The sequence below is a fragment of the Macadamia integrifolia genome, chromosome 1 (assembly GCF_013358625.1).
Source record: "Macadamia integrifolia cultivar HAES 741 chromosome 1, SCU_Mint_v3, whole genome shotgun sequence".
NCBI classification, from domain to species: Eukaryota; Viridiplantae; Streptophyta; class Magnoliopsida; order Proteales; family Proteaceae; genus Macadamia; species Macadamia integrifolia.
In genome coordinates this window covers 35,862,635-35,889,705 of record NC_056557.1, presented here as the reverse complement: position 1 = coordinate 35,889,705, position 27,071 = coordinate 35,862,635, and the positions used below count along the sequence as shown (strand labels likewise).

Sequence of the window (27,071 nt, the reverse complement as noted above, 5' to 3'; positions counted from 1 at the left end):
ATAAAAATAGAAAAAATATCTTTTCACTGCCAGGTTATATAGCATACGCTAGTGACATCTAGTGTCTTTCTCTCCCTCACTTCTTCATTTAAAATGACATATCTACCCTTCACAGTGGAAAGAGAAACACAAGGAAGCGGGGGAGCTGAATTCCAAAACGTTTTTGCCACTTTGGTCTGTGAACGAGTTCAAAAACAGAGTGGACGGTGGGCAGCTCCGTAAATTAGTCAGGATCCAAGGGTATTATAGTAACTAGGTAACTATATATAACATCGAGGGTGGGGAGTTGGGAGGGTTATCATTTTTGGCTTTGGTAGACACGAAAGGTCGAAGAGCGCAGCGCAGGGCTTCTCGTTATCCACTACTTTTCTTGTTCTCTGTCACATTTGCTTCTCCTTCGAACGTTTTGATTTTTGGGGTTTTATCTCTTTGCACAAACTCAAGTTAGGGTTTTGTGTGCAATCTGTTGTTCTTCAGAAGAAGTCGAATATGGTTTCTGATTCAATCATGAACGGTTCTGCTCCTGCAATCTCGAAGGATTCCGGAAAAAAAAAGAGGGTAGATAATTATCGATACCTATTGCTCTACGATTCTTGTTTCTATGATGTTTACGGTTTTTTTTTTTCTAATCGTAATTCTTATTTATTCTTTGGCTTTCAGAACAACAGAACTGCAAAATTGAAGCAGTGCAAGCTTGATGCCAGACGCGAACAATGGCTTTCTCAGGGTATGACTTGAATTTTCTGTCTGTGTTTACATTGTCGCCGTAATGAGATGGGTTGCTATCATGCAAATTTAATTTTTCTTCGCGATATTTCATTTTGTTTCTTATGTGATTTTCCACGGATGGGCTATCATGCAGTCAAGAACAAGGGATGCAAAGAGGAATCGAACGGCGGGGGGGTATCTCCTCCACCGTGCTTGACTCAGAGCAATGAGCGGAAACGGTCATTGGGGAAATTGGAAACGAGGACAAAAGGTGAGGAGAACGAAAGATCATGCCTTCATGATAGCGATTTGGAGTCTCTGGAGAATAGTTCCGCCAGCAGCATTTTGGGGGCCAATGATTCGAGGAAGGATCGCCCGGGGAGTAGCAGTGGTAGCAGTAGTGGTGGATGTTATTCAGGAAGCGTCAGCGAGGAGGAAGAGGATGATGATGGGTGTCTGGATGACTGGGAGGCTGTTGCTGATGCTTTAACTGCTGATGATAAGCGGCACCAGCCGAATTCAGAACCTCCGACTGATCCCGAGTCCCTCGTTGGATTGACCGCTACTCATGAACTGCCGATCAAGACATATGAAGCTGAGAATTTAAAATCAGAGTGCCAGGAGACGGTTTCTAGGGTTGGAGCAAACAGTCGTGCATGGAGGCCTGATGACGCTTTTCGTCCCCCCAGTCTGCCTAATCTTTCAAAGCATCATAGTTTCACCATGACTGCGGAACGCCATTGTAGTCGTGGAGCTGTCACCTGGGCTTGCCACAGTATAACATCCCCACCCTCATCTTGTCCTATATGCTATGAAGATCTGGATATCACTGACTCAAGTTTTCTCCCCTGTCCATGTGGATTCCGGCTTTGCCTCTTCTGCCACAAGAGGATCCTTGAGGCTGATGGGCGTTGTCCCGGCTGCAGGACGCAATACGATCCCTCAATTGGGGACACGGGAGTGCATGAGGGTGTCCTGTCGATTCGGCTGGCTCGTTCTCGTAGCACCGGTACTAGATTTTAGGGAATAGTCTCAGTCTTCTTGGAAAAACAATGTATGGTAGGGGGGATTCAGTTTTTTTTTCTTTTTTTGGTAATTGTATCTTGTGTGTTCTGTTCTTGGACCGAGCTCTTGAGTTTCAATGAGGTAGATGTGAATATAGGATAGGATTTGAAGCGCGACTGGAACTGAACTGGACACCTACAAGTTCGACTCTTGTATGTTGCATATGCTGATGTAGAGGGATTTACTTGCTCATGTGAATCGATAAGGGCAAATAGATAATGAATACATGAAAATCTAGAGGAACATATTTTCCCTGTTTTCTTTGCTTAACTATATGATCCCCCGGTTCTTGTGTGAGATTTGAGGATCAAATACCCCTATTACCGGAGGTGTGATTTTTACACTGAATAAATGATTAATTCCATTTGGGGTGCCATACTCTATGTAGTAGGCAGTTAAATTCTTCAATTGAGTCACTGTATTTGTTCAATCTGTCGGTTTTGGGAGTGGACTATTGGCTTTATTTGCTGTAGGATTTATCTTATTGGATACTTGTAGTTGTGTACTTGGTTTTGGGTTCTTTCTCTAGTTCTTAGTCATTTTTCTTTTCCTTTTCATCGAGAATTTTCAACTAAAGAATATTCTTTTTGTGTCAATGGAGCTGAGATCATATAAGAAGAGATTAGTTTCAATATAATCTCAACTGGAGATCGAACTTCTCTTGCATTTGATAGGGTTTTAAGCTGTAAAGTATCTACTTTATCTACTTTGTTTCACTCAGGGTAACTCTTCTGTTGGAGGCTTTTGTTAAAATTTTCATAGTAGTTTGCCATGCAAGATGCAGTTGGAAGAGCACTGGAGCAGAGGCAATGGTACTTATTCAGCTGGAGGTTTTCAGGTTTCTTCCTTTGAAAATAATACTTATTAGCATTCTTTCTTTGCTATTGTTCTCATCCTCGCCATTTGTAGAGGTTAACTTGAAGATATAAGGTTTTTTCCCCCTGTTAGCTGGAAGGATTCCCACCCCCCTTTTTTTCATATGGATTTATGCTTATTTATCTGTAAAATGATCAAACCTCAAGGAAGAAAGGATGCCTTTATTGCTTTGGTGATATTGTCATAACTAGTGTAGTATAGTATACGGTCCCTTGTAAGAGTTCTTGATATTTGTCACTACTTTGAATCTTTGATAATTGATGAAATTGGGATTTCAATGGATCCCGGTATCTTTGTGTTGAAGAAATCTTGAATCAGTAATTGCATTTGAAAAGCTTCTACGCTGAGATGATGCCATTGTTGGCTTCTCTCTTCTTCAAGAATGCAATTACACTGTTCTCAGTTCTATGAGAGACTAATTTCCTAGATAGTGATACATGATGTGAAAATTTATGTATGGAGGTCATTGCTGTGCTGAAAAAATAACAATTAGAACATGAAGCCTTAACCATCTTGTTTCAATTTGCACCCAAAATTTTTTGGGTAGTCCTCTTCCACACCTTGTATTTTGCTTGCAGTTTGCTTAACGTTGAAGGAATTTGACCATAAAATGATTGCAGTTGTGTATTGCTGTCTTCATTTAGGGAGTTGTAGCCTTCTGACCAAAATTATTGCTAGCAACTGATGACATTGCTAATCTCTATATTCTGATCTATTTGCTCAAGAAATTTTTGTTTTATTATGGGTTTCTTTATTGTGACAGTTGTAACTAAAAACTGTCCATCAAAATTCACAATCCTGCGTGGTTTTGATATGGATTGAGAAGTGGGTTTTTGTTTACTACTTAAGTCTTTCTTGATTCTTAGTAGTTGTAATCATAGTTCCTTTTTAATCTTAAGAGTCTCTAGCTGTTATAGTTTCTTTGTAGTGCTTGTGGGATAGTTCTTGGTGAAAGATGGTTGATGCAAGTAAATTACAGGAGAATTATTTTAGTGGAAATAAATCTTGTGTTGGGTTACATGTATGTCAGGCCTTTGGTCCAAGCGGTTTTTGTTGTCATGGGCCACTTTAATGAGCCTAAACTAAGGTAGGAGGTAGGACTGCGAGATTAGTCAATTAGGATTAGTTAACTCCAAATTTATAGGTTTATTGAGTCCTTTTTTAAAGTTTGTGAAGTCCTAGAATTACTATAGGAATTGAGTCCAGTTTACATTCTAAGTCTATGTTCTATTTTCTTGGCTCCTAATTTGAGTAGGAGTGTCAAATACTAGTCTATGTTGCATATTCCAAGTAGTGGTTGAGTTCCTAGTCATTATAGGAGTGTGAGATGGTCATTTTGACAAATCTATACATAGATGTAGTGGCTTATGGCCTTACCCCCGAATTTATGAACAAAAGTTCTCATTTTTTGTTTTTTAAAGTGGCTGGGGCTGGGTGGTTCCAACGGACTGATACAGGTGGACTCTTGTGCTCTCATCTTTCATTATTATCTTCTACTTTATTTGACCAGCTTCAACAGGTCAGTCCCTCTTTCATTCTTCTTTACAGTAACAGTGGCACCCCTGTTTTTTCTTATCAAGTTTGTGCTAACTAGTCGTGATCATAGCTACCAGAATAGTGTCCAGTTGTCTTAAATTTGGGATATTAATTTCTGGTTATCTATTCTCTTGATTTCGGATTGAATCTGCTGTGTTTAAACTGTTGACATATCAGTCCTAGTACTGCTACCCTGCTTTCCTAGTAGTATTAGGAGTTGCCTGCACAAGCTGCTCTGCTACCCTGTTTTCTGCGATATTGATAGGCTATTCTGTCAAAGGGAGACCACTCGACCTGAGAATTAGACTCCTGGTCTCTTTGCTTCAAAGTTATCAGTTTTCTTTCTAAACAGCCCTATTTCTTTGTTTTGGTGATCCTGGTTGGCGCTAGTCGGTTCCAGTTTCTCTATTTTGGAACTGTATGAGAATTATAGAATTACTCACTTTGAGTTTCTCTTTACAAAACTACACACTGTATGTTTCACTTTGAAAAAAATATACAACATTGAGTTTTGGTTTACAAAACTACCCACTTCAGTGTCTCTCCCTCTCTTATCTGCATTGCTTGACATTTTTACCTGACCCTGCCCTGCCTTCTCCCTCCCTTCCCTGCAACCCCATCCCGCTCCCATACGGCCCCATCCTCCCCTGTACCATTTCCTCTGTCCTGCCCTCTCTTCCCCATCCCAGCCCCCACCCCTTCATTCAGGCAATTCCCTCCCTAACTCCACCTCCAACCTGCCATCCGCCCCATGGGTTTGAATCTTGGTTCAAGCAATCAGAACCTATGATAATTGGTCTCCTGTGACTTTGACCGCACATCTCTCTCCCTGATCAAGCTTGACACTGGCCTCTTTGAAAGTCCTATCACCGGCAATCAATTTCAGCCCTTAATTGGGTTGTTTACCCATTGCTCCTATGATTTCTCCCATCTCCAGACACTCCTCTTTCTCTCTCGACAACAACACTTGTCACCAGCTTCATTAACGTCTGCAACTTCCTCTAAATGAAAGATAGCAGCAGTGAACTCAGCCCTTAATTAGGTCCCCATTAGCATACCCATGCTGTACCTTACAACAAGAGAACACCTGTAATCCCTCATCAGTAAAGTCAAACAGAAAAACCCATTTAATTAAACCCAAGAAGAAAGGGGCTTGTGAATTCCTCATCGTTACTTGAGCAAAAGCGCCGAGGAAAGAACGAAGTAGAAACAAGAAATCAAGAATGTCTGGATCATGCAAACTTCCTTCTTCAAGTAGTTCTAACCATCCTCCTCCCTGGGATAATCTAAGTCCATTCTTCTAAAGAATCTCCCATCCATGGCTGCTGCTGCTGCTGCTGCTGCTGCTGCTGCTGCTGCTGCTGTTGTTGTTGTTGGCAGCCATTAACGTCAATCTCCAAGCCCAGTTGATCAAATCCTTGGATTAGAGGTAACCTCTTTTTACCATTCTCATTCATGGCCAGATAAAAATCGGAGCAGTATAGATGCTGATTCGTTTGGCATTCTCACTAGTGGAGTTGTGAAATCTGAAATTATTTCCAGTCTGTCTTTGGTCATCTTTTCTTCTGTCTGCCACCATCATCTCAGAGAGAGAAAGGTGCTACTGGTGGATTCTCGAGCCTTGGAGGGGACTGATTTCTTGGGTACATCATCTTTGCACTTCCCCCCTCACCCACCTTTTCTTTCTCTCTTTGTTGGAGAAGATTATATTAAATCAGTTTTCTCTTTTGTGGCTTTCCTTTGCTGCCTTTCTGTTGGGTTGCTGCAGACGTGCGGCGGTACGGGAGAGAGAGAGGACTTGGAATAGAAACAGGTAGGTGGCTGGAACAACAAGAAGAAGAAAAAGAAGAAAGGGGGGGGGGGGGTTAAGGGAAGGGTGGGGTGGGGGCATGTGGGCGGCAGGGGCATGGGTGGCAGGGTGGCAGGAAGAAGGGGGTAGGGGTGGGTGGTGATTAGAGAAGGGGAGGTGAGGGTAAAACTGTCAAAAAATGTCCTTAATTGAGGTAGGAATGCTGTTTTGGGTAGTTTTGTAAACCCAAACCCAAAGCAGTGTATTTTTGTTAACTGAAATAATGAGTGGGTGGTTTTCTAAGAGCATACTTGATTTTGTGTAATCCTGTAATTTTCCTAAAAAATACTTCTTCAATTCTTTTTAGGCCTTATCTCTTTAGTTTAATACTTGTCCCATTTGGGTTGACATTCGTGACTTTTGAAAGGTTACTCTTTATTTTCCAACGTGTCTAAAGCTTGTGAATTCCAGAATTTGATTTTACTTGGAAAGTTCTTACTAAAATCTGGCTTACAAGCAATTTGAAGGGTAATTGTCCGTTCTGAAGTTAAACTAGGAAGATCTCAAGATAGAATTTCATTTTCGTGGTCATTAAGATTTATTTAACTAGAGTTATATTCGTAATTTTAGAATAGATGGAGTGACATGATTATTCTGTTGAATAAATTTCTTTGATTGGTGAATATTCTCTTGCAGTGCTGATTCCAGATCTCTTGGTGCTGCCTATTCCATTGATATCCATGGTCAAGAACTGGGGCTGGCTCTAGTTCTTGATCAAGAATCGTGGTGTTTTTTTTTCATAACCCTTGAGTCCCTAATACTGAGTTTTAGAGGTAATTCCTCTACTGTTTCTGGGGTTTTGACAAAAGTTTATTGTGGTAACATGCTGATTGATACGAGTTAATTTATCATGATGGACGGGGGCTTATATTCTCGTCTCATATATGACAAAAGATCTTGTCTTACTGTTATTATTCTGTTTGAAATTAGGGCTACTACTTGGTTGTACTGCATCAATTCTGTATCTGAGTGGTTCAGAGATATCAACAGAGGGAATTTGTAAGGTGCTTGTCATTGCTGGCTTGAATGAAATCTTCAAATTGAGTGAGAGTAGGAGAGTCCTAGATTTTGTGTGTCTACTTAATATTGATGTTTCTTTCTGTTTGAGGGTTGGGCTCTCCTGCTGATGGCAATGCCGCAGGTGGGAGAGTCTAGCTTGGTTTAGTTGTTGCAGTGTCTGGCTTTGTCCAGTATGTCGTTTTATTCTTTATTTTTTCTCTTTTTTAATATAAATGATCTTTTAGCTAAAAAAAAAAAGCGTGGGAGCGGAAGTGGATATGTTTTGGAGGGCCCATGGCAGTCTGACTTCGAGCCTCTCTATTTTAAGGGAAGTTGAACAGTAACCGTGCCCAAAGGGGGGGTTAGGCATTATTGTTGCTTTGTTGCTTGCTGAACAGAACCTTTGATGAAGAGGCTGATGTCACATATAAAGAATGTTGGTTTTGCTACTCGATGGGTTGTTGGAGTCACCTTGGGGGGTTTCACAAGTTCTACCATCTACTTGGGTAGTTGCTATGATTGTAAAACTTTCCCTCTAATGCTATCAGAAGAAACTAGAGATTTATCAATGGAATAGTTGTGGAGATTGACAAGTTCTTGAGCTAGAAAAATGTATCTTAGGGTTTTAGTGGGGAAGATAAATTTGTGCTGGTACTTGGATTTATTTATTTTTAAGAAAATTGTAGCTTTTAAAAATTCAAATCCAAGAATATCACAAGTGGTTTCTGAATGGTTTGACAAGAAAGTTTGCAATTAGGGTTGGAAGAGGCTGCCAATCAGTAGGGAAGATAAAGCTGGAAATTCGGTACCTTAATGAGTGATTGAGGGCTACTTATTTGGGAGATTGGTTAATGGCAAAACACAGGGATAGTATAGCTCTGATTGGTGAGGAAAATCATGGGATTTACCATTCTAGAAGATGTTACTTGATCATGACCTCTGTAAGTAGGCAAGGTTGCACTTTTTTAGAAGTTAATTGTTAGAGTAGCCATTGACCATGCATAACCATGGATCATTAGCTCATCTGTTTTTATGGTGTGTACATCATCAAACAATGGTTTCCTCTGTGCCAGATAACTACAATTTCGATGGGTGTTTCTTTGGGAAATAATTTCACCACCTGGATTTTGGGATTCCTTCAGAGATAACATGGGGGAAGTGACCCATGTCTTGTAAGGCCGTTGGGAGCATGAGTCTGCAATTGCAGAGATTAGAGGTTTACCTTTTGCTGTTAGATTGGTTTCACAATCTAGTATCCATTGGATGTGCCATTGACAGGTATTCAGGTTGGAGGGTCCTGGAGGTTACTTCATTTAATCAAGAAGCATCTGTCCGTAGCATCTTTGGTTACCATACATGTGATCAGGAAGCTTTCCCCCATTGCATTGCACGGTCTCGAGAGTTGATTTACATATGACTTAGTCACAAGTGTTGTCAAAGTGATCCTAGTGTTTTTTAGTGATCAGCTAAGGATATGATATGAGAGAGAGCTAGGCCTTGGTGCAATGGTAAGGTTGCTCCGTTGTGACGTAATGGTCATGGGTTCGGGTCAAGAGACGGCCTCTCCGCGAAGTGGGGGTTAAGGCTGAGCACATTATGACTCTCTTTAGACCATGCAATGGCGGGAGCCTTAGGATTCGGCTCTTCTCTTGAGTGTCCATCGCTCAGGTCAGCTTGTAGGGTATAGCTGCCTGGGCGAATGTCATGTGTCCAAGGGAAAATCCAATGTTTTGAAAAGAGGCACGATGAATGATGCACTGACACAGCACGAAAAGCGAGTTCTGGAAATAGGGGGTGGAAAAAGGTACCCACCTAACTGGATACGAGTTAAGGTAAGTATTTCTAACCCTATAAACAACAGCGAGGGTGGTGAGGGTGAGGAGGTACTACTAATTCAGATCCGTCGTCCGATAAGGGTAAAGGGATTATCTTCTCTGTTTTTCTGTTTACCTGTTTAGAAAGAACTTCCAAATAGCTCAGAGGAAGTGGTACAATGGCATAATAGAAAATACATAGTTTCCAATACAAAAACACTAACATTACATAATAGAAGTTACATGATTTCTTACATTCAAAAGGCACAGATTGCATCTAATTATCGAAAACAGAGACAGATTACAGGTTGGACATAAAGAAAGATAGATAGATAGCAAAAACTTAATAAACCTACTACCAAATCTGTTCATAGCTCTCCGTGAATCTAATCTGCACAAGAAGGGAGATGCATTCCCTCTTCGCTCACATATGCAGCAATTTCAACCCCATCGCGAAGCCCCCGAGGGAGTTTCTCCCACCACTTGACAAAGGTGGTTTCCTTGAAGAACACATCCCTTCTTATCAGCCTATCTTGAACCCATCGCAATACATTTTCTTTCAGCCTCGGCACTCTGTTGTTCTGATCGCTTGTATGAATACGAAGGTCTTCCACCTCAGCCCAGAAACAAGATTCTAAGTAGAAACCCGCAGGCTTACAATCAGCATACTCTAGCCATTTTTGTGTGAATCTGTAACGCTTCGGCCTTGGTTGTCTCCCCTCGTCTGGTCGCATGTAAGCTCCAGTATCTTCATCTTTAGAATGTCGATAGTAGTTGGCGATGTCCAGAGGCTCCATTAGGCGCCGGAACTTGGTCCCTAAGTCCACCCAATCCTTCCGCCCCTCAAAACTATCAGGCAATTCATACCTTTTCAGCATCTCGATGATCTCATCCCAAATCCCTGCTAGCTCTAGCCTTGTCACATTGGCCTTGAAGTCCTCTTCTGCCTGTTGCAGCTTGAAAGCATCGTAGTAACCCACCCTGCGCCCCTCACATTTGATCCTGTAATTTTGAAGTGCCTCCAGCTCCTTTTCAATCTTGTCGCGGTTGCCGTCAATCTTCTTTTGGTTTCTCTGTTTCTGTTCCTCTGACTCTCTAGCTGCAGTGAGGCACAACATGGCTCTTGTGCTCTACAAAATATGCAAGCACACTAGATATTATGGTTCTGATAACGAAGAAAAGGTAGGGAAAAACATAACTCACCAGTCCGAGTTCATTGATGACCGTTTGGATTGATCCCATCTCAGCGTTATTAGTACCTGTCGAAGACAGGGGAAGTTGCAGTAGAAGATGCTCTAGATCAATCACATCTTCATTCCCCGTGTTGCCTGAGATTTCGAACTCGTATTGCAGATGGTCCTTGAAACTTCTACAAGCAATGTTCGTGACTGCCTCTCGATTGTCCAATTGAAGACTATAAAACAACAATTGAAGAATGGCATCTGGGTTCTTGATGGTGAACATTTTTCCCCTTCCCGTGCAGAACACATAGGTTCCGAAAGGCCTGTAAGGGCTAAGCTCGATGAAGCTAGAAATTGTTTGCAACAATGAATTCGTGCACCCCATGTAGTTGCAGGCGGTGTGGCTGGCAAGAGCCGATGCATTTCTCATGATGTCATAGAAGGACGACGATGCATCTTGAGATATAGCAATGGGTTCTAGCTGGTTTGAGTTGAAAGAGGGGAGAACGGTATGCAGGTTTCCTTTGATGGAAGAGAGAGGAGAGAGTAAGATCCGAGGGATAATGTCATATTTCATGACAAAATGTACAAAGTACTGTGCCCAGTTTTCTCGCCGAAGGGCATGGCCAAATATCTGATTGCCAACTAGGGGTGATCCAAACGTCACACACGTGAGGGGAGACAACGAAGCAGGACCAAGATTTTGTTGGAGAAACAGTATGGTAGCTAATATGGCGATGGGACCTCCAGAGGAGAATCCAGTAAATACTACTTTCTTCTTTTGACTCACAGCTTGACGCACCTGAAATTTTGAAGAAACTAGACATCTTAGCTACCAGAATCAGCAGGATTTGATTACTTCTCCATGAAACAAGGAAAAGATAAAAAAGGAAGAAATGAGTTCAATCGTACCTCTTTGCCGAGCTGAGGATCTTTTAGTAGATCTTCAAAGGGATCACTAAGCCGATAATCTTCCTTTATAAGACCCCGGAATTGTTCGAAGAATTTGAAATTAACACCTGCAACTTCATCGTTGCCGATGCTTTTGAGGCAACGGAAGAGTTTCAAGTCAACAGATGTATTCCCAAAAGGTTTGCCAGTGCCTGCGTACCATTCATGGATGGTAGCAGACCCACGGAATGCGAAGATAGCGTAACGCGAAGTATTATCGAAAAGGTAAGATCGGTTAGGTGTAGACTGAGCTTTTCTGGCTAGCGAGCAAGATTTGTTAACCAGATCAGGCTCCATCCCTATACTTACAAAAAGGTTTCTCCTCGCCATCGTCTTCTTCTCTCTCTCTCTCTCTCTCTTCCTCTCCCTCTCTCACATTCAACTGCCTAAAGTTCTTCTTCTCTGCTGATCTAAATACTCCACAGCGAACGCTATTCGAAATTTCCACCGACCTGCCAACTGCAAGTCTCTGCAAGTGTCCAAAATAGAAAACAATAAACGAAAGACTTCTCTTTTGCTTGGGTAAACGCTGCCTAGGATGGATATGCTGCTCTCTGGTATTGGATCTCCTCGTCTATAAGAGATCCATGGACTGTCAGATTGGAATATTGATGGGGATCGGATGGGATCTATACCTTATGAATATATTAAGAATGACCTAAGCAGATGGGGTCCATGTGACGTATGCAATGTACTGACTCTGCTGACTTTTTTGTGCTAATTGCGTTGTAAATACGGAGAAGGTATTGAGGAAGGAGCAAGTGGAGTTCTTGGTGGGATAAAAAGGCGATGGGAAGTCAATAAGATTTGGAGCGATGTGGAAGACGTTGAACCCTTGATTGCTTTGATCTTAAACTGTCATTCCTCTCCGTATTAAAATGGAGAATATTTTGTTTGTACCAAATATCTATGTAAAAAATGACATCAACAATTTTGTCCATTTGATCAAACTGATCGCCTTTAAGGCTATGACGGGAAGGTCTTGATCAAGGATACCACCTTTACATTTTCTTTAAAAAAAAAAAAAAAAAAAAAAAAAAAAAAAACAAAACAAAACAAACAAACTACGTTCTGAATATCTAATCCATTACATGGGCTAGATGTAGGATAGATGAGCCTTGCTAAGCCCAATACTGGACTATCTACATAATGGGCTTTCATTGTAGCAACGTAATACCAACTTGGCCCATTGTGGCATCAATCTACCTCTTCCTCCTCCTCTTTCTTCTTTTTTCTCTCTCTCTCTTTGATATAGTATCAAAACTTTTCCTATTCAATACATTGTGCCAACGAAAAAACAAATCCTTATATATATATATATATATATGAGGTTGGGAGAAGGTTCCTTGAGCCAGAGGCATAGAGAAGTGCGCCTTTGAGGGGCAGTAAAGCGGAATTTTACATTGGAGGACAGCAGGGTCATTCATGTGAGAGAGGTGCTAGCGTACTCTACCCCCAACATATGAGAGAACTTTTTCCCTAGAAGCTATTAGAAAAATGAAGTTCATGCTTCTAACATCATCCACCATCTCGCACTCTTTGTCTTCCTTGACACGTGGATCTTCCTAGTGATTTGGTATACAAAGTTTACAAACCATGCAACACCTATTCTTGTACTCTCATTGACTTGGCACGGGTGATTCCATCCCACTAACAGTATGTCAATCCTCTACCGTAAATTATTATTGCCATCTGTCTTCTTTGCAATTTACATTTTATTTGTAGTTTACATTTGTTCGACAAACACCTTTAATGTTGGAGGTTTTTTATTTTTTATTTTATTTTTTGTAAGACAACCAATGAAAAGAAAAGGTGCTATGGTTTTATTCTTTCCTTCTTCTTTAATGCTAAATTGAAACCTATTACATGATAGTCATAAAAAACGTCTTGTCCTCACACACTAATTAATATGACAAGCTAATTAGGGAAGGAAGTCACAAGACGGAGAAAGCGGAAGGAGTGGTTGGGTTTTCTAGATGCCAAATGCACTTAGAGCCTAGGAATCTCATTTGAATCCAAAGAAACTATTCGCTCTAATTGGTTGCAAAGGAAATTAAAGTGAAAATTTTAAATCAAAAAATAAAATTTTGGCTTAAATTTATATCCCTTGAGTTTAAAAATAAAATAAAAATTGAAAAAGAACTTGCGACAATTAAAGAATGCAATTTCCCACCAATAAGAGGGTGGAAAATCAAATAATTTAATAGGGTGAGTTTTAATAAGGAGAGAGTATGTGTGATCCATGGGTTGGATGCGAGAGGACCATGGTTTGAGGAATTGTATCAAATCGGTATTGATCTTAACTAATCCTGATTTTTGGCCGATACTGTGTGGATCAATACAGAGGGACAAAGGGTAAATTACTAAATTTTTTTTTTTTTTTAATTGAATCCAGAGAATTTTCAAGCCGATCTGGATTGAGATTGGATCGGTATTGACCTTGATCGATCCCAAACTCGATTCCGTCTTTTCAAACCTTGGAGAGGACCTCATTCATATGCACACTGACGTCGAGGCATTATTTTTCTCATAAAAATTATATTTAAAAAATTTATCTGATTGTAAATGTGTTTTTACCTTCCTTTTTTTTTTTTTTTTTTTTTGCAATTAAATGATCCATTGGACTCTTCACCCAAAAAAAGACTCCATATGTCAGGCACAACAACATATATTTCTTGTACAATTTAGTTAAGAATGTAATATTAAATAAATATTTAAGGAAAAACGGCAAAAGGTTGTGTGCACGATCGTGCATGGGCATGACCATGCACACAACCGCGGAATAAGGTTAAGAGAGATGCACTGTAAATCCTCATCTTTCATACAACAGCTTTGTGCATGATGCACCATGATGGACTATGCACAAAATCCTTCTATTCAAAGAAAAAAAGCTCACAAAATTATGGGCAACCACTTCTAATGAAATAATAAATTGAAATGTGACCAAAGAGAATGTGCCTTATTGGTACATCTAGAATTGTTCCCAAACTTTAATGTTTTCCTTGACCTATCACTTATCTAGCTTTTGAACTTATATTAGAGTGGAGTAATAAATTGAAAGGTGACCATAGAAAATGTGCCTTATTTTTCATCTTATGACCTTCTTTATCTTTGAATCAGGTTCACCCTTTTTTGGGTCTAATCTTGATTGGCCCTTTTTTAACTATCTCCCCCACTTCTACTTATATTGCACCTTTGAGGTATCAGTTGGTTGGAATTTAAACTGCTCAGTTAACCTACATTTTCTCATATCTATTTATTCTCTCTCTTTCTTGATTATTGTAGCCATTAATTACTGATGTCTACCCAAAAAAAAAGATAAAAAAAAAGTGATTTAGTGATGTAAATTAAAGTGTTAAACAAGTTTTCTACCCAAAAAAAAAAAAAAAACGTTAAACAAGTTATATATTGGAATCTATAATTCAAATTGTAGGAGAAAGTTTAGGGTTCAACCACCGTCCTAGGGTCCTAAAACATCTCTTTATGAACAAAGTCGATATATCCTCCCCCTATTGCTTGAGACACTCTCCCCCTTGAATGCTATGATTGAGGGATTCTCCTTCACTATGGCTTATAAAAAACTCCTTCCAATTCTTATGCATTCAAGACATGAAAAATACAAATACACAAGAAATAGAAGGATAAAAGATTGAATTTTTGTTTGAAAATTAATAGACATCCAACATAAATTACAACCTTTACCGAAAAGAGAAAAAGATAGAAAAAAAAAAAACATAAATTACACCCTATTAAGGCATTAAAATGGTTTGGTTCCAGTGTAAATGGTTTGATGCACGATTTTTTTAAGTGAAAACCAAAATTGAACCATTTAATAAATGGTTACAGGTAGTGAAATCAAAACAATTTATGTATGGTTTTATATTATTTTATTTTTATTTTCAAACAAATTTTCCCTTTTACTTTTTCATTGAAATGAATGTAAACTTTAACATTAAATTGAATTGTCTATTGTTCTATATTTTATTTTAATGATTGTAATATTATAATTATTTATATATTTATAATCTTTTACTGAAACGGTCTGACCATTTAAGTGCCTTTTAATTTTTTTTATGGAGATTTTTTATTTATTTTGGTAAATAGATTTGTTTATTCTTATAATAACTGTTTATTTAATCATGAATGAGTTAACTTATTATGCATATATTAATTCGTTTGGGACGATTTACTGTTGCTTTTGGACTTTTACATCTCTTTCTCCTCTCATCTTTTTAAATACCCAGATTGCCCTTCCTTTTCACTTGTAATCTATCAAACTTTTTTCAATTTTTTTTGTTCAAACATGCTTTTACTAATTTAAGAAAACAACTAACTGACTTTGCCTTCCTATTATTACTTGGTTAAATGTTGCTTTGTTGACAGAAACTCAAACATCTCCTTGGCTCCCACACCATTATTTTTCTATTTTCTATTCTTGATTTTTTTTTTTAAATGCATTAGTATTGAGTTACTTAAAGATATTAAATATATATATTTTTTTATCTCATCCATCATTGTTTATTTATTATTATTTTTTTCTTTTGTCTCATCCATCATTACGAGCTTAGTACCTATTTTTTTTTTATCGGTATTGGATTGGTATCAATCTCAATTGATATTAATTCGGATCTATATCGAATTTAATGTTACATTCCCCGTTAGGTTTGCAACATGTGGTTTTAGGGATTAAAAAAATTATAAAAAAATTGATAAAAGTATTGGATCTGTATCGTTCTCAACCAATATAGATACAGACCACTTAATCCTTTCCCAGTGGAAAAAGATTTAAATTTGTGGAACTCACCACCCTATAACAGAGGAATGGGACCCATGTAAAGTATTGGTTTTTATTCCCAAACAATTTGAACCAATCAATATATATGAAAGATGTTTGATAAGTTATAAATGAAAAAGAGGGGTAATCTGGACATTTAAAAAGAACATGAGAGATAGAGATGTAAAAATATAAAAGCAAGAGTATTAAAAAAAAAAAAGTAAAAGAATTTTAATATATATAGCCTAAGTATAAAGGAGTGATAGAAAATTTTCCCATAAAATGACATGAACGTCTGGATTCTTCCTGTTTACCAAAAAAAATTTAAAGAGACTAAGATTCCTTCTTTGGCAATCGAAGAATCTTCGCCAAATGGATTTTCCCTCCTTTTCTTCCCTTTCCCAACCCCTCCAAACCCATCTCAACAACCACTTCCTTAGGGGCAAGATGGGTTGAGTTTGTCATGATACAGTGCTTCGCCCCCTTCGGCCCAGCTCCGCAGGAGCCCATAATAACTCTCCCTTACCAACGACCATATTGTACATGGAACCCACTGACTGTTGTTCTCGATGCCATAAACATAAGACACGTGTTGGACTTGGTACTAGATGCCGATCCTTTGGTTCTTTGGAGAGGATGAGTGAAGATGCAATCCCCTAAAGAAACATACTATTTAGCAAATTAAATTACTAAAATGCCCTTGAAGTGGAAATAGGAAAAGCTATTATCATGCCGTTTTCATTTTAATTTTTTTTTAATTTTAATTTATTAATTATTTCAGGTGTTACGCTTACCTTCTCTTCTCCCACCTTCCCTTCTGTTCTAAGTTCTAACTGCGGACTTGGGTCATTTTTTAGTTTCTCCATCAGTAGCCGATCCGCTCCAGAAATCAAAGAGCGGAAAGGAAAATCGATCAATCGGTGAAGCGATCCACAGAAGAAGATGGCTCTGAATCGTGCAGCCTACACATCTCGTTCCAAGCTTCTCACACCGCTCACCACCTCCCTCCGCCGTCCTTTCTCCTCGGTCGCCGATGACGAAACTGTCCTCTCCATTGAGACCAGCGTCCCCTTCACAGGTCACAAGGTCGATCCTCCCTCTCGCATCGTCGAGACCACTCCTAAAGAACTCATGGGATTCTTCACCGATATGGCTCTCATGCGTCGTATGGAAATCGCTGCCGACTCTCTCTACAAGGCTAAGCTCATCCGTGGTTTTTGTCATCTTTACGATGGTCAAGAAGCTGTTGTCGTCGGGATGGAAGCTGCTATCACCAAGAAGGATGCTATAATCACTGCTTACCGTGATCACTGCACTTTCCTTGCCCGCGGTGGCAATCTCCATGAGGTCTTCTGTGAGTTGATGGGTCGGACTGGCGGTTGCTCAAAAGGGAAGGGAGGGTCGATGCATTTCTACAAGAAGGAGAAAGGGTTCTTTGGTGGGCACGGAATTGTTGGTGCTCAGGTACCACTCGGCGTTGGTCTAGCTTTTGCTCAGAAGTACATTAAGGAGGGTACCGTCACTTTCGCTTCATATGGTGACGGTGCTGCCAATCAAGGGCAACTCTTTGAAGCGCTAAATATTGCGGCTCTTTGGGATCTACCTGCAATTTTGGTCTGTGAGAATAATCATTGTAAGTCGAAAGAGATTGGGAATGGATTGAATTGTGTGCATACGCTCATTCTTCGTTTTCTATTTTGCTCTATCGTTTTTAGATTTCTCCTCTGATTTTCTTTTTCCTTCTGTAGATGGAATGGGCACAGCGGAATGGAGAGCGGCTAAAAGTCCTGCTTATTACAAGCGTGGGGACTATGTTCCTGGTTTGAAGGTGAAATTGATTTACTTTTTCCACCTCTTCTTATGCAGTTGGTTTAATATTATACGTTCTTGCTTTCCTGTTACTATCTCATGACTGTCCCGTTTAATATTTGATGACTCCATTCTGATGATTTGGCCAGGTGTATGCTTCTCTGTTTCTGTTAACTCTGTTTTGTTTCTTGTAAATGTTCTACATTTTCCTGGCCTGTGTTAAGAGTATCAGATTCCATAAGTTTGCCATCATACCATTCTCAGGGTTTCTAATACTAGATCAAAACGCACCCTGGTTTTCTCATTTAATTCCTCATATATGCTTTGAGTTTAATAATGGTAGCATAAACTGAATTCAGCATGTATCCTCACCACTTGCCTATGAACTTACTGGTTGCGTCTACTACCTTACCTTCTGATTCCTAGCATTTTTTTGTTTGCCACTGCTACTATGAATGAACCAATACTAGCATTTGTTTTGATGGTTAATATTAGCTGATTTCATCAATAGCTAGCATGGTTAAATGTTTGGTTTAAGTGAAGTAAAGGAGGCGTGGGGATAGAATAGTGGAACTGCGGAAAAAAATTAGCAGATATGGAGGGATAGTGGTCTGCTCTCCCAGTTACTAAACAGTCTATGCAACCTCTATAGTAAAACTGAGGTAAATGCTGGCCTATGAATGTATATTATGCAAGGGAACTACTGTCCTTTCGCTAGGCTAGAGGCGTATCAAGGTTGAGACTAAATGTAGCACTCTGGTCCATAGTTGTCAAGTCGTCGCCTAGGCGACGCCTTGGCGACGCCTTGGCGACGAGTAGGCGTCCAGGCGGTTTGCCTAGGGCCTAGGCGACAATTGCCTTATTGCACTGCATGCCGCCTTGTGTTTTGGCACTTATTTATACCAAATATCATTTAAGTAAATGTTATTTCATTTACTTAAGATATTATTCATAAATAACCAAATACCCCCTATTTGAATCCAATAAAAATAGTTTAAAAATCAAATTCCAAAAGGATAAAAAGTCAACCCCCAGTCCAAGAAGAAAAACTGGATTTTGGTTATAGGGGCGATTTTCAACTTTTAAATGCTGGAGTTTTTCTCAATTATGAAAATTTTATAAATTCTATCATGTTAAAACATTGTTAAAAATCAAAAGTCCGGTAAAATAATTTTTTGTTTTGATATCCATAAAATTATTTTCATTCAACCGATTTTAACAACATTCACGCACTTAAAAAGAAGTTTGACCGGAGCATAACTTTGTCATTATAACTCAGATTTAAGTAATCTTAGACTTGTTGGAAAGCTGGTTTTATATTATAACTGAGACAAAAAGTCTCATGTAAAAATAATATCATTTGACCAGTCAAACTTATTCTAGAACCAGAGCATTTCTCTAAATTTTGATTTTTTATAACTTAATATGACTTAATGTTAATTTTTTATGATTTAATATGGCTAAATGTTGATTTTTAATGACTTGATGTTGCTTAATCTTGATTTTTTATGATACAAGGTATATATAGCTTACTAAATAATGTTAAAAAATAGAAAAAATAAAAAATAACAATTGGTCGCCTTGTCCGCCTCAAGGCGTGCGCCTTCTCGCCTAAGCGCTTAGACAACCCTCCACCGCCTTGGTTCGCCTTGGCACCGTGCCAACTATGCTCTGGTCCTTGTATTTAAAATGTGTTTGAAAAAGGTCATTATGAAAAAAAAAAAAAAACCGTTGTGAATATTACAAAATGCAAATGGATGTACACATCTATGACTGGATATATGTGAACTACATTGGAGTTCTTATCTTTTGTATACAGGTGAATCAATTATGTGTACATTGTTATATAGGATAAATTATCTATACATTTGTTGGCTTTTTCTCAGGAACGGTCTTCTTAACATTCTTGGGTAGACATTTGGTCATAGGGTGATTTATTTTTAGATTTTATGATTTAATCATCTTTGGTTGTGGTTACTCTAAATTGAAACAGTCATCATTTTCATTTTTATCCTCCATGATTAAATGGTATATAGATTTGTAATTGCGTGATTCCTGTGGTGGTTGTATCACATCTTAGTATATTGAGTCTTTGTACTTTGATAAATCATTCCTAAATTTGTCAATTACTAGTTTCATTCTATTTCTTTACAGCCAAAACTTCTCATGTATTTTTTTAACACTTAACAGGTTGATGGTATGGATGTTCTTGCTGTCAAGCAAGCTTGCAAATTTGCTAAGGAGTATGCTCTGCAAAATGGGCCCCTAGTAAGTACAATCTTTTAGGATCTTGTTTTGTAGTGATTTTATAAGGAGCTTTTGTGGAAAACCCTCCATCTGGTGACCTCAATACCAAACATCCATCTGGGTGTTATGGTTTCTTCGGTTATTTGGAACATGACATTGCTAGGCAGATAGTTTACTGAGAGGAATGTACCAGTATTTTTTTTCTTCTGATTTACTTCTCTTATTATTATTATTTTGTCCAGTTACTGTTAAATGTGCTGGAAAATCTTTACTGCTAATGAGTATCCAGTCTGATGCTCCATTTGATATAATGTGAAATTTTGGAAATATATGTTAATGAATTAATTTGTCCCGACTGTTATCACCTTCCTAGAAATTTTGAATTAGTTTAACTAGGATCAAAGCTTTGGTATTTTAATGTATTTTAGTTTACCCATGAAGCTGATTGAATTTATCAAAATGTAATTTAATGGTGATTTTACAAAAATATTTAACTATTTTATTTAGAAACTAACAGAGCTCAAGTGAATACTTCGATTTTCTCCTGAAATCACTCAGATATTTTACTAACCATTGAAGCTATGAAAGTATTGCACCTAGAGGAATGGTGGTGCATGTTGTGGACTGAACTGTAATAGAGTAGGCTGTTAAAGAAATTTAGCCATATAAGATAGTTCTAAGAGCCCTTGGTCTTGATTGTAGTGTTACTTAGCTAAATCATGTTTGTAATCCAAGGTTGGTCATTCTACTATTATATATGAAATAACCTAGAGGGGAGGGGGTGAATAGGTTATACTAGTGAAATTTAAAAATTATTTGCTTGAAAATCTCCAAATAAGTGATTGCAAATAATAAGGAGACATAAAGATTTATATTGGTTCGACTCAACTTGATTCTAGTCCATTCCCTACAAGTTTCACTTGTAAGGTAGTCCATTAGCTCTTCCCTTTCAATACAATAGGTGGGGAGGAACCACCTTTACAACTCTTTTTACAGGATAAGAGGATCCTTTTATAAATCTCTTTTACAGGTAGAGAGCGATCTTTTAATCTCTTTACAGGTAGAGATAGACCTTCCACAATCTTTTAAGGATAAGAGGATCCCACACCTTTATCTAAGTGCAATCTAGAATAAATTGTAAAACAAAACCTGCTAAATACTAGAGTTAATCCAACTCTTGGACAGACACAAATTATAGTAGAATAGAAGTTTGAGTATTACCTCGTGCAGTGCGTGGTATGAGTATGCAAGAATGTAATGATAAACAATAAAGCACCTTTAATGTCCTCCAAGTAAGATTGCCAATAAATGTGGAAGACTTGTGTTGAAGTGCTTGAGTTGTTCTTTGAAGAGAGCACAAAGAGCAAACTTAACTCAAGCAATGAGCATCATTTTTCTCACTTTAATTTTTTTGATAATGATACTCGAGTGGTGAGAATTAATTGTTATTTTAATGAGCCATAAGTGGGGTTTTTATATGGGAGATTAATGGTCGTAATTTAGGTAAAAACGATTGAGTAAAAATTGTGTCTTAACAGTTACTTTTTAGCTCTATCGGTAACTACCGGATCACATATCCGTTGGGGCAATAGATCCGTTGGGATTTTAAAAAATAGCCGTTGGGAAAGTCCACAGGCCATCCGGTAGGCATCCGGCTAGCTAGAGACCTTACCGGGAGGCATCCGGTAGTGTGCCGGCTGGGTCTGGTTGTTACTGGTTGGCTACTGTTGGCCAAAGTTTGATGAGTCCTATGTAAATAGAACTCTACCGGTAGTTACCTGCAGGCTTCTGAACCTAGCTAACTGTCTTTACTAAAACAATTGTAACTTCCTAATACGGATTCCAATTGACCCGATTCAAGTTGTGTTGGTTTCAAAACTCAAAGCTCTACACTTTTGCAGTACAAAGTGTTTTATGATTCAGTCATTATGGATGACTAAAATACCCTTAAGTGAGTACCTTGTTGTTAACTCAGCAAATAGGTGTGACTTGGCATATCCAACACACTATAGGTCTAAAGGCATAGTCAATGGGAACCGCCTAGAGTTATACTAGGTTAGTTTACAGTACGTGTATACAAAATGTAATGTGGTGTAGTGCATGCAATGTGTGTGTTATTACATTAGACTCTACACACTAGGTCTTCAACTTGACTTCTTATAGATTGTCTTTAGCATCTTCACACCATCTTGTACACTTGATATCTTCGAGTCCTTGATGCTTGAGGTTGCCATTATCTTCAAGGGATTTTCATGTCTTGACACTCGAGGTTTTGAGGACTTTTGATACATGTGTCATATTGAGAACTTGCCTTCACACATCACTTGGTAGATATTTATTAGTATTTCCATTTGTTTTTAATCATCAAAACCAATATGGGAGTTAATACTCCGGAATTGAGTGGGCATCCCCATATATATATATTTTTATTTATTTGTGTAAATATGGGATATTGTACTTCTATTTTATTCTCGTAGTACAGAAGTCTGCAGCTATTTTTCTCTTTTTTTTATTTATTTTTGGTAAAAGCTATATTGCTCTTACGTTATAGATTCATGGTGGGAATGTGTTCTGGGAGCTCATTGTAATTCCTGGGGAAGGTTAAATCACGAACTGTGGCCTGCTCCATTGGCATCTTGTAGAAACCCGAGCGTTTATGCATTATTTGGTTGAGAGTCAAGAGGTGGGCTTTGACACCCACTGGTTGCCTTTTGGCAAATACTTGAGGTAAGTGAAAAATTTTGGACCATATGGTGGAGAAAATTGGGAGAATTAGCCCTATCAATGACAAATAGCCTTCCCTCCTAGAGTCCCTTTGATGAGGCTAATATAGTGTCATTAATTGTTCCTCTCTTTTCAAAGTTGTTACAGCGTGTTCCTTGGAAACTCGGATTCGGGGCCATCTAGAATCAGTGGAGTAAGTTGGTTATGCTATGGGGTTTGGAAGGTGGTTATATTCAAGAACAGTTGGTAAAGGTGTCTGACTGAGTGTAATTGTTAGCCTTGAAGGAGATGTGGCTAATGTTAATCCCTAGTTGAAGTGCTAGTGTTACTTGATCCATGTTGACCGATGTCATTGCCACTGTTGATCTGAGTCAACTATGCTCTGCTCTATTGCTTGAGGTCTTTATATCTACCATTCTGCAGGTCTTTATATCTACCATTCTTCCTTGAGTCCATCAACAGAAATTCAAGGTTCAGTGACAGTGACTGGTGCAGGTAATGTTGGTCCTAGAACTAGCACAAATGGTGTTGGTGTTGGTGTTGATTGTTTCTGGTGGAGAACAAAACGGAGGAAGAAGAAGGAGATAGAAAGAATAAAGACCTTTGGGTTCAATGCAAAGGTATAAGGCATAAGCCAACTCTTTGGGTTCAGAGAGTCTGGTTGGGGGAGGAGGTGGGTTTACTTTTCCTAGCAACTAATCGCTTACATGTGAAAATGTATCAGTACCACAATATAGAAAGAGTGAAAGCACAACAGCCCACTAAAATCTGCCATGCGGCAGCTCATCTAAAGCTCAAATTTGTTACACAGCAAGTCCCACTTTTCCCTTAAAAAGCCGTACCCAGTGCACGAAGCTCCCTTAACTGCAGGGTCTGTGGAGGTGCATATGTACGCTGCCTTACTCTTACTTTTTTTCTGAGATGTTGTTTCCTTGTTTGAACATAAAACCACCAAGGTTCGAGGTTTCGGTTTCGAGCTTGGTTTCGACAAGGCGAGAAATCAAAAAATTTCACGATACCGCAAAATTTTGGTTGAATCCTTTATGGATGGTTTCAAGTCCCAAATGGCCAAATTAGCTCCTGAAACTTCTAGTATGCTTTATTTTAGGCCCTCTAAATATAGTGGAGCCCTCAGAATCTAAAAACACACCCAAAATAGTAGTTTGACTTTGGAGCCTAAGTTGGTAGTATATGTTGTACGCCAACCACCAAGTATTTACCCTATTTTTTGCAAAAATTCATTTTTTGGGAAAAGTGTTATACCTTTAACTTTGAATCTTACACAAAACTTTCACAAATGCAGCAAACCGTTGCTTTTGATGCATTCCACTATTGCCCAACATCTTGTTTCACGCTTGTATGAGAGCGATTTGGCAAAAAATCACAAAAAACCAAGTTTCCACAAATCTTAGAGCCGAAATTCAACCCATTTCTTCCGAAACTATACATCTTATACTAAAAGTTTGTCTCATTTCAGTCGAAACAATATCGAAACCACAACCTTGCATTTTTTACATATTGCATGGAGTTTCGTTTCGACATCTTGTGAAACCGTAATATTTTGCAAAATTTCGCAAAATCTTGAACATTGGAGGCCATTAAGTTGTAATAGAGCAACCTCATTCTTGCGCCAAGGCCTGCCTTTTCCCAATCTACCTATAAAATTTCAGCCAAATCAGAATTTTACTCGTGGAGAAAGAAGATTAAAATTTAGCTAAAAAGTCAAACATAGGAGCAAATTAGGTTGTCTGTTAGAAAATACAAAGGAATAATCTAATACAAGTGGACTCTACCTACCCATATGTCTGGAACTTTCTGAATCATGTGCCACCTGGCATAGATTGAGTGGGCCATTGTGCCAGGCCTAGCACAACAGCTGTTCTGATTCCTTTTTGCCTTTTAGAAATTTTTTTTTTTTGGATCAGTAATTTGAGACCCAGTATTCTATCAAAAAGTAAATTGTGACAGTATTATTTTAGACTTCTTAGGTTTTTGGGAAATCCCTGAGTAGCACCTAATCCATCAGTTGGGAGGCCAAAATCCCCTGGAGTCCTCTAGCCATAGTTATGTGATTATGGTTGGGGATACTGGACCTTGCTTCCAGCAGGGTTGGATCAACTTGCTATTTTCAATGTTCCCATTAAGATCTTCTGTGAATTCATATTAATCTATGAAAGCAATTCTTACCTATATTAAAACTTCAACTTGTTCCTTGTGCTCCTTTTAATTAAGAAATTATGAATGCTTGATTTGTTAATATTTTCTGTGGTCATTAAGAATTCCCAAGAGTTCCTTATGTGATGTTATGTGAAACCAAATTAGCCTAACATTATTGCTTTTTATGTGGGTGTTCAGATTCTTGAAATGGATACTTACAGGTACCATGGACACTCCATGTCAGATCCAGGGAGCACCTACAGAACACGTGATGAGATTTCTGGTGTGAGACAGGTTGGTAATCTATTGATATTTTAGTCTCCAATATGTGAATTGTCAGTCCTTTGTTTTAGAGATTCAAGTCTATATCTTTTCTTGGCTGTTGTGCTTTCCAGGAGCGTGATCCTATTGAAAGAGTACGAAAGTTGATATTATCTCATGAGCTTGCCTCTGAGAAAGATTTAAAGGTATTATCTCACTTAGGTTTTTATGGCTCCCTCTGCTCCTCTCATACTCTGTGAGTTTGTGGGATCCAAAGACCTCTTAAGGGCCATCTCTTCTATTCTTTCTGCTGCTCCCTGGGTTGCCGCTGCCATCCTGGCCACTTTTATCCAAAATAAAGAAAATTCTTAAAATGAATTTTCCTGAGAGTTGAATGAAATGTGCAATGAATTGTTTTGCAGGATGTTGAGAAGAATGCCAGAAAAGAAGTAGATGAAGCTATTGCAAAAGCCAAGGTGAGAATCAGTAAATGTTGGATGCCATTGAGTTATTTTTTTGTTCGGTATCTCTCTCTTAGCTTTAATGTTTATTCTGTTTTTGCTTACATACATGCCTTAGTGACAGAACTTTGAGTTCTCACTATTCCTTGCTCTAAACTTTGTGTTACCAGGAAAGTCCAATGCCCGATCCTTCTGAACTGTTCACTAACATATATGTCAAAGGTTATGGAGTTGAGGTAATTTTAGTATCTAATGTGATTTGTGCTTTGCCCATATTTTTGCTCTCTAGAAGTGCACTTATTTCTGAAATGATCCTATAGACATATCTTCTTGCGCTCATTTTACTTTTAGTAGATGTCCTCCTTTCAAAGGTTTTCCTAAACTTGACTACGTTGTTCTTAAGACATACTGGAAACCAGGATGTTCTGGCCTTTTGGGTATATCTGCCTAGACATGATACAATAACCAAGGAAAGAACAAGTGCTACTAATGTGGTTGCAAGTACCAGGAAGGCATTGTAGTTGTATATCTCTTATTTGAAGCACTTGATGTCTTGTTTTAGGCCATTCTTCCCACTTTTACAAAGACCCGGAATGATGTCTTGGATGGTCCAATTGTCAGAATTTGATGGTCTGCTGACTATTTAGTGGTCATCGACCAACGCATGATTCCAAGGGTGGTATTGATCTATGCGTCTTGGCAGACAAAAGTCCATTTTTGGCCTTTGGTTCAACTTCGACTTTTTTCCCAAAAGTTATCCTTCGACTATGCTTAACTATGACATAACTTCAGCTTTTGTTGAGGGTGTAAGTGGTCATGACAGTGCTTGGTACACAATCCCTCATAAGAGGGGAATGCAAAATGTGCAATGCAGTACGTGGTTTGGATATGTTGGGTCATGATGGAAATGACCGGGGACATGGCCAAAGGCACAGGCCCCTACTTAAAACCACTTTGAAATTGTTTTGAAATTGATGGATTAAAATTGGACTACACACTAGGATTGAATGTGATCTGCATGGTGGCAGAAATATTGTGATCCAACAGCAGGCCATGAGACTGATTGTCTTATCCTTCGACATATTTGCGGAAGATTCTGATAGTTCAGAATTTTTCAGGGCCATCCAGGGTTCACCCTATCAGTTAGAAATTTGCACGGGAAAGGATCCTAGGAACTGCTTGTCATCATTTATACACCAACTACCTTGCTGGGAGGCTTGGCAGTTCTACACGACAAGGTTTTAGGGCTCGGCCACTTACCTTACCTTAGGTGTGTAACTCCGTGATGGCTTGATATGAGCTCGATATGGAATAACAGTGTGGCCAAGCTGACAGATGGTCAACTAGATATGGAGGCCAATTTGAAATGGTCATATGTCATTTTCTTCCTGATTTTAATTTTATGGGCTAGCCATTGTGTATCTGTCTTTGGTTGATTTTTACTGGAGGCCAAGAAAAGGGTTTCATTTATTTATTTTTGGTGAAATAAAAAATTTATTGATGATGAATCAGAAATAGATAGGACACTATTATAGAAGAGTAAATATAAGTACATCCCTACTAAGGCTGAGGTTTGTTTCACCATAAAATATTTTTTGGAAGAATAATGATTTAATAAAGGAAAGTCCATTTTTTATATGATTTGAGGGTTTTTTTTTT

At 38.6% G+C, this 27,071-nt stretch overlaps 3 protein-coding genes across 4 annotated transcripts in view; 2 read left to right on the top strand and 1 right to left on the bottom strand.

Annotated features, from left to right (window-relative positions):
* The first annotated feature begins 294 nt into the window (after nucleotides 1-294).
* LOC122073834 lies at nucleotides 295-2,043 on the top strand. Its single transcript, XM_042638497.1, has 3 exons — nucleotides 295-558; nucleotides 661-727; nucleotides 863-2,043. Exons 1-3 carry the CDS (start codon nucleotides 490-492, stop codon nucleotides 1,729-1,731), a joined length of 1,005 nt encoding a protein of 334 aa, XP_042494431.1. The 5' UTR covers nucleotides 295-489; the 3' UTR covers nucleotides 1,732-2,043.
* Nucleotides 2,044-9,032: 6,989 nt separating this feature from the next.
* Nucleotides 9,033-11,464, bottom strand: LOC122086409 (protein EDS1B-like). The gene is made up of 3 exons (XM_042655195.1): nucleotides 10,941-11,464; nucleotides 10,051-10,830; nucleotides 9,033-9,977 (listed from the first exon to the last, which is right to left on the bottom strand). The coding sequence occupies exons 1-3, from the start codon at nucleotides 11,307-11,309 to the stop codon at nucleotides 9,234-9,236; spliced, it is 1,893 nt and encodes a 630-aa protein (XP_042511129.1). The 5' UTR covers nucleotides 11,310-11,464; the 3' UTR covers nucleotides 9,033-9,233.
* Nucleotides 11,465-16,555: 5,091 nt separating this feature from the next.
* The window catches only part of LOC122085751 (pyruvate dehydrogenase E1 component subunit alpha-1, mitochondrial-like), an 11,208-nt gene continuing 692 nt past the window's right edge, over nucleotides 16,556-27,071 (top strand). For both annotated transcript variants that reach the window (XM_042654329.1, XM_042654321.1), the window contains exons 1-7: nucleotides 16,556-17,386; nucleotides 17,502-17,581; nucleotides 19,753-19,830; nucleotides 24,889-24,984; nucleotides 25,086-25,157; nucleotides 25,374-25,427; nucleotides 25,583-25,648. In XM_042654329.1, the coding sequence (XP_042510263.1) occupies nucleotides 16,696-17,386; nucleotides 17,502-17,581; nucleotides 19,753-19,830; nucleotides 24,889-24,984; nucleotides 25,086-25,157; nucleotides 25,374-25,427; nucleotides 25,583-25,648 (1,137 nt within the window). In that variant the 5' untranslated portion in view covers nucleotides 16,556-16,695. The remainder of the gene's footprint in view (nucleotides 17,387-17,501; nucleotides 17,582-19,752; nucleotides 19,831-24,888; nucleotides 24,985-25,085; nucleotides 25,158-25,373; nucleotides 25,428-25,582; nucleotides 25,649-27,071) is intronic.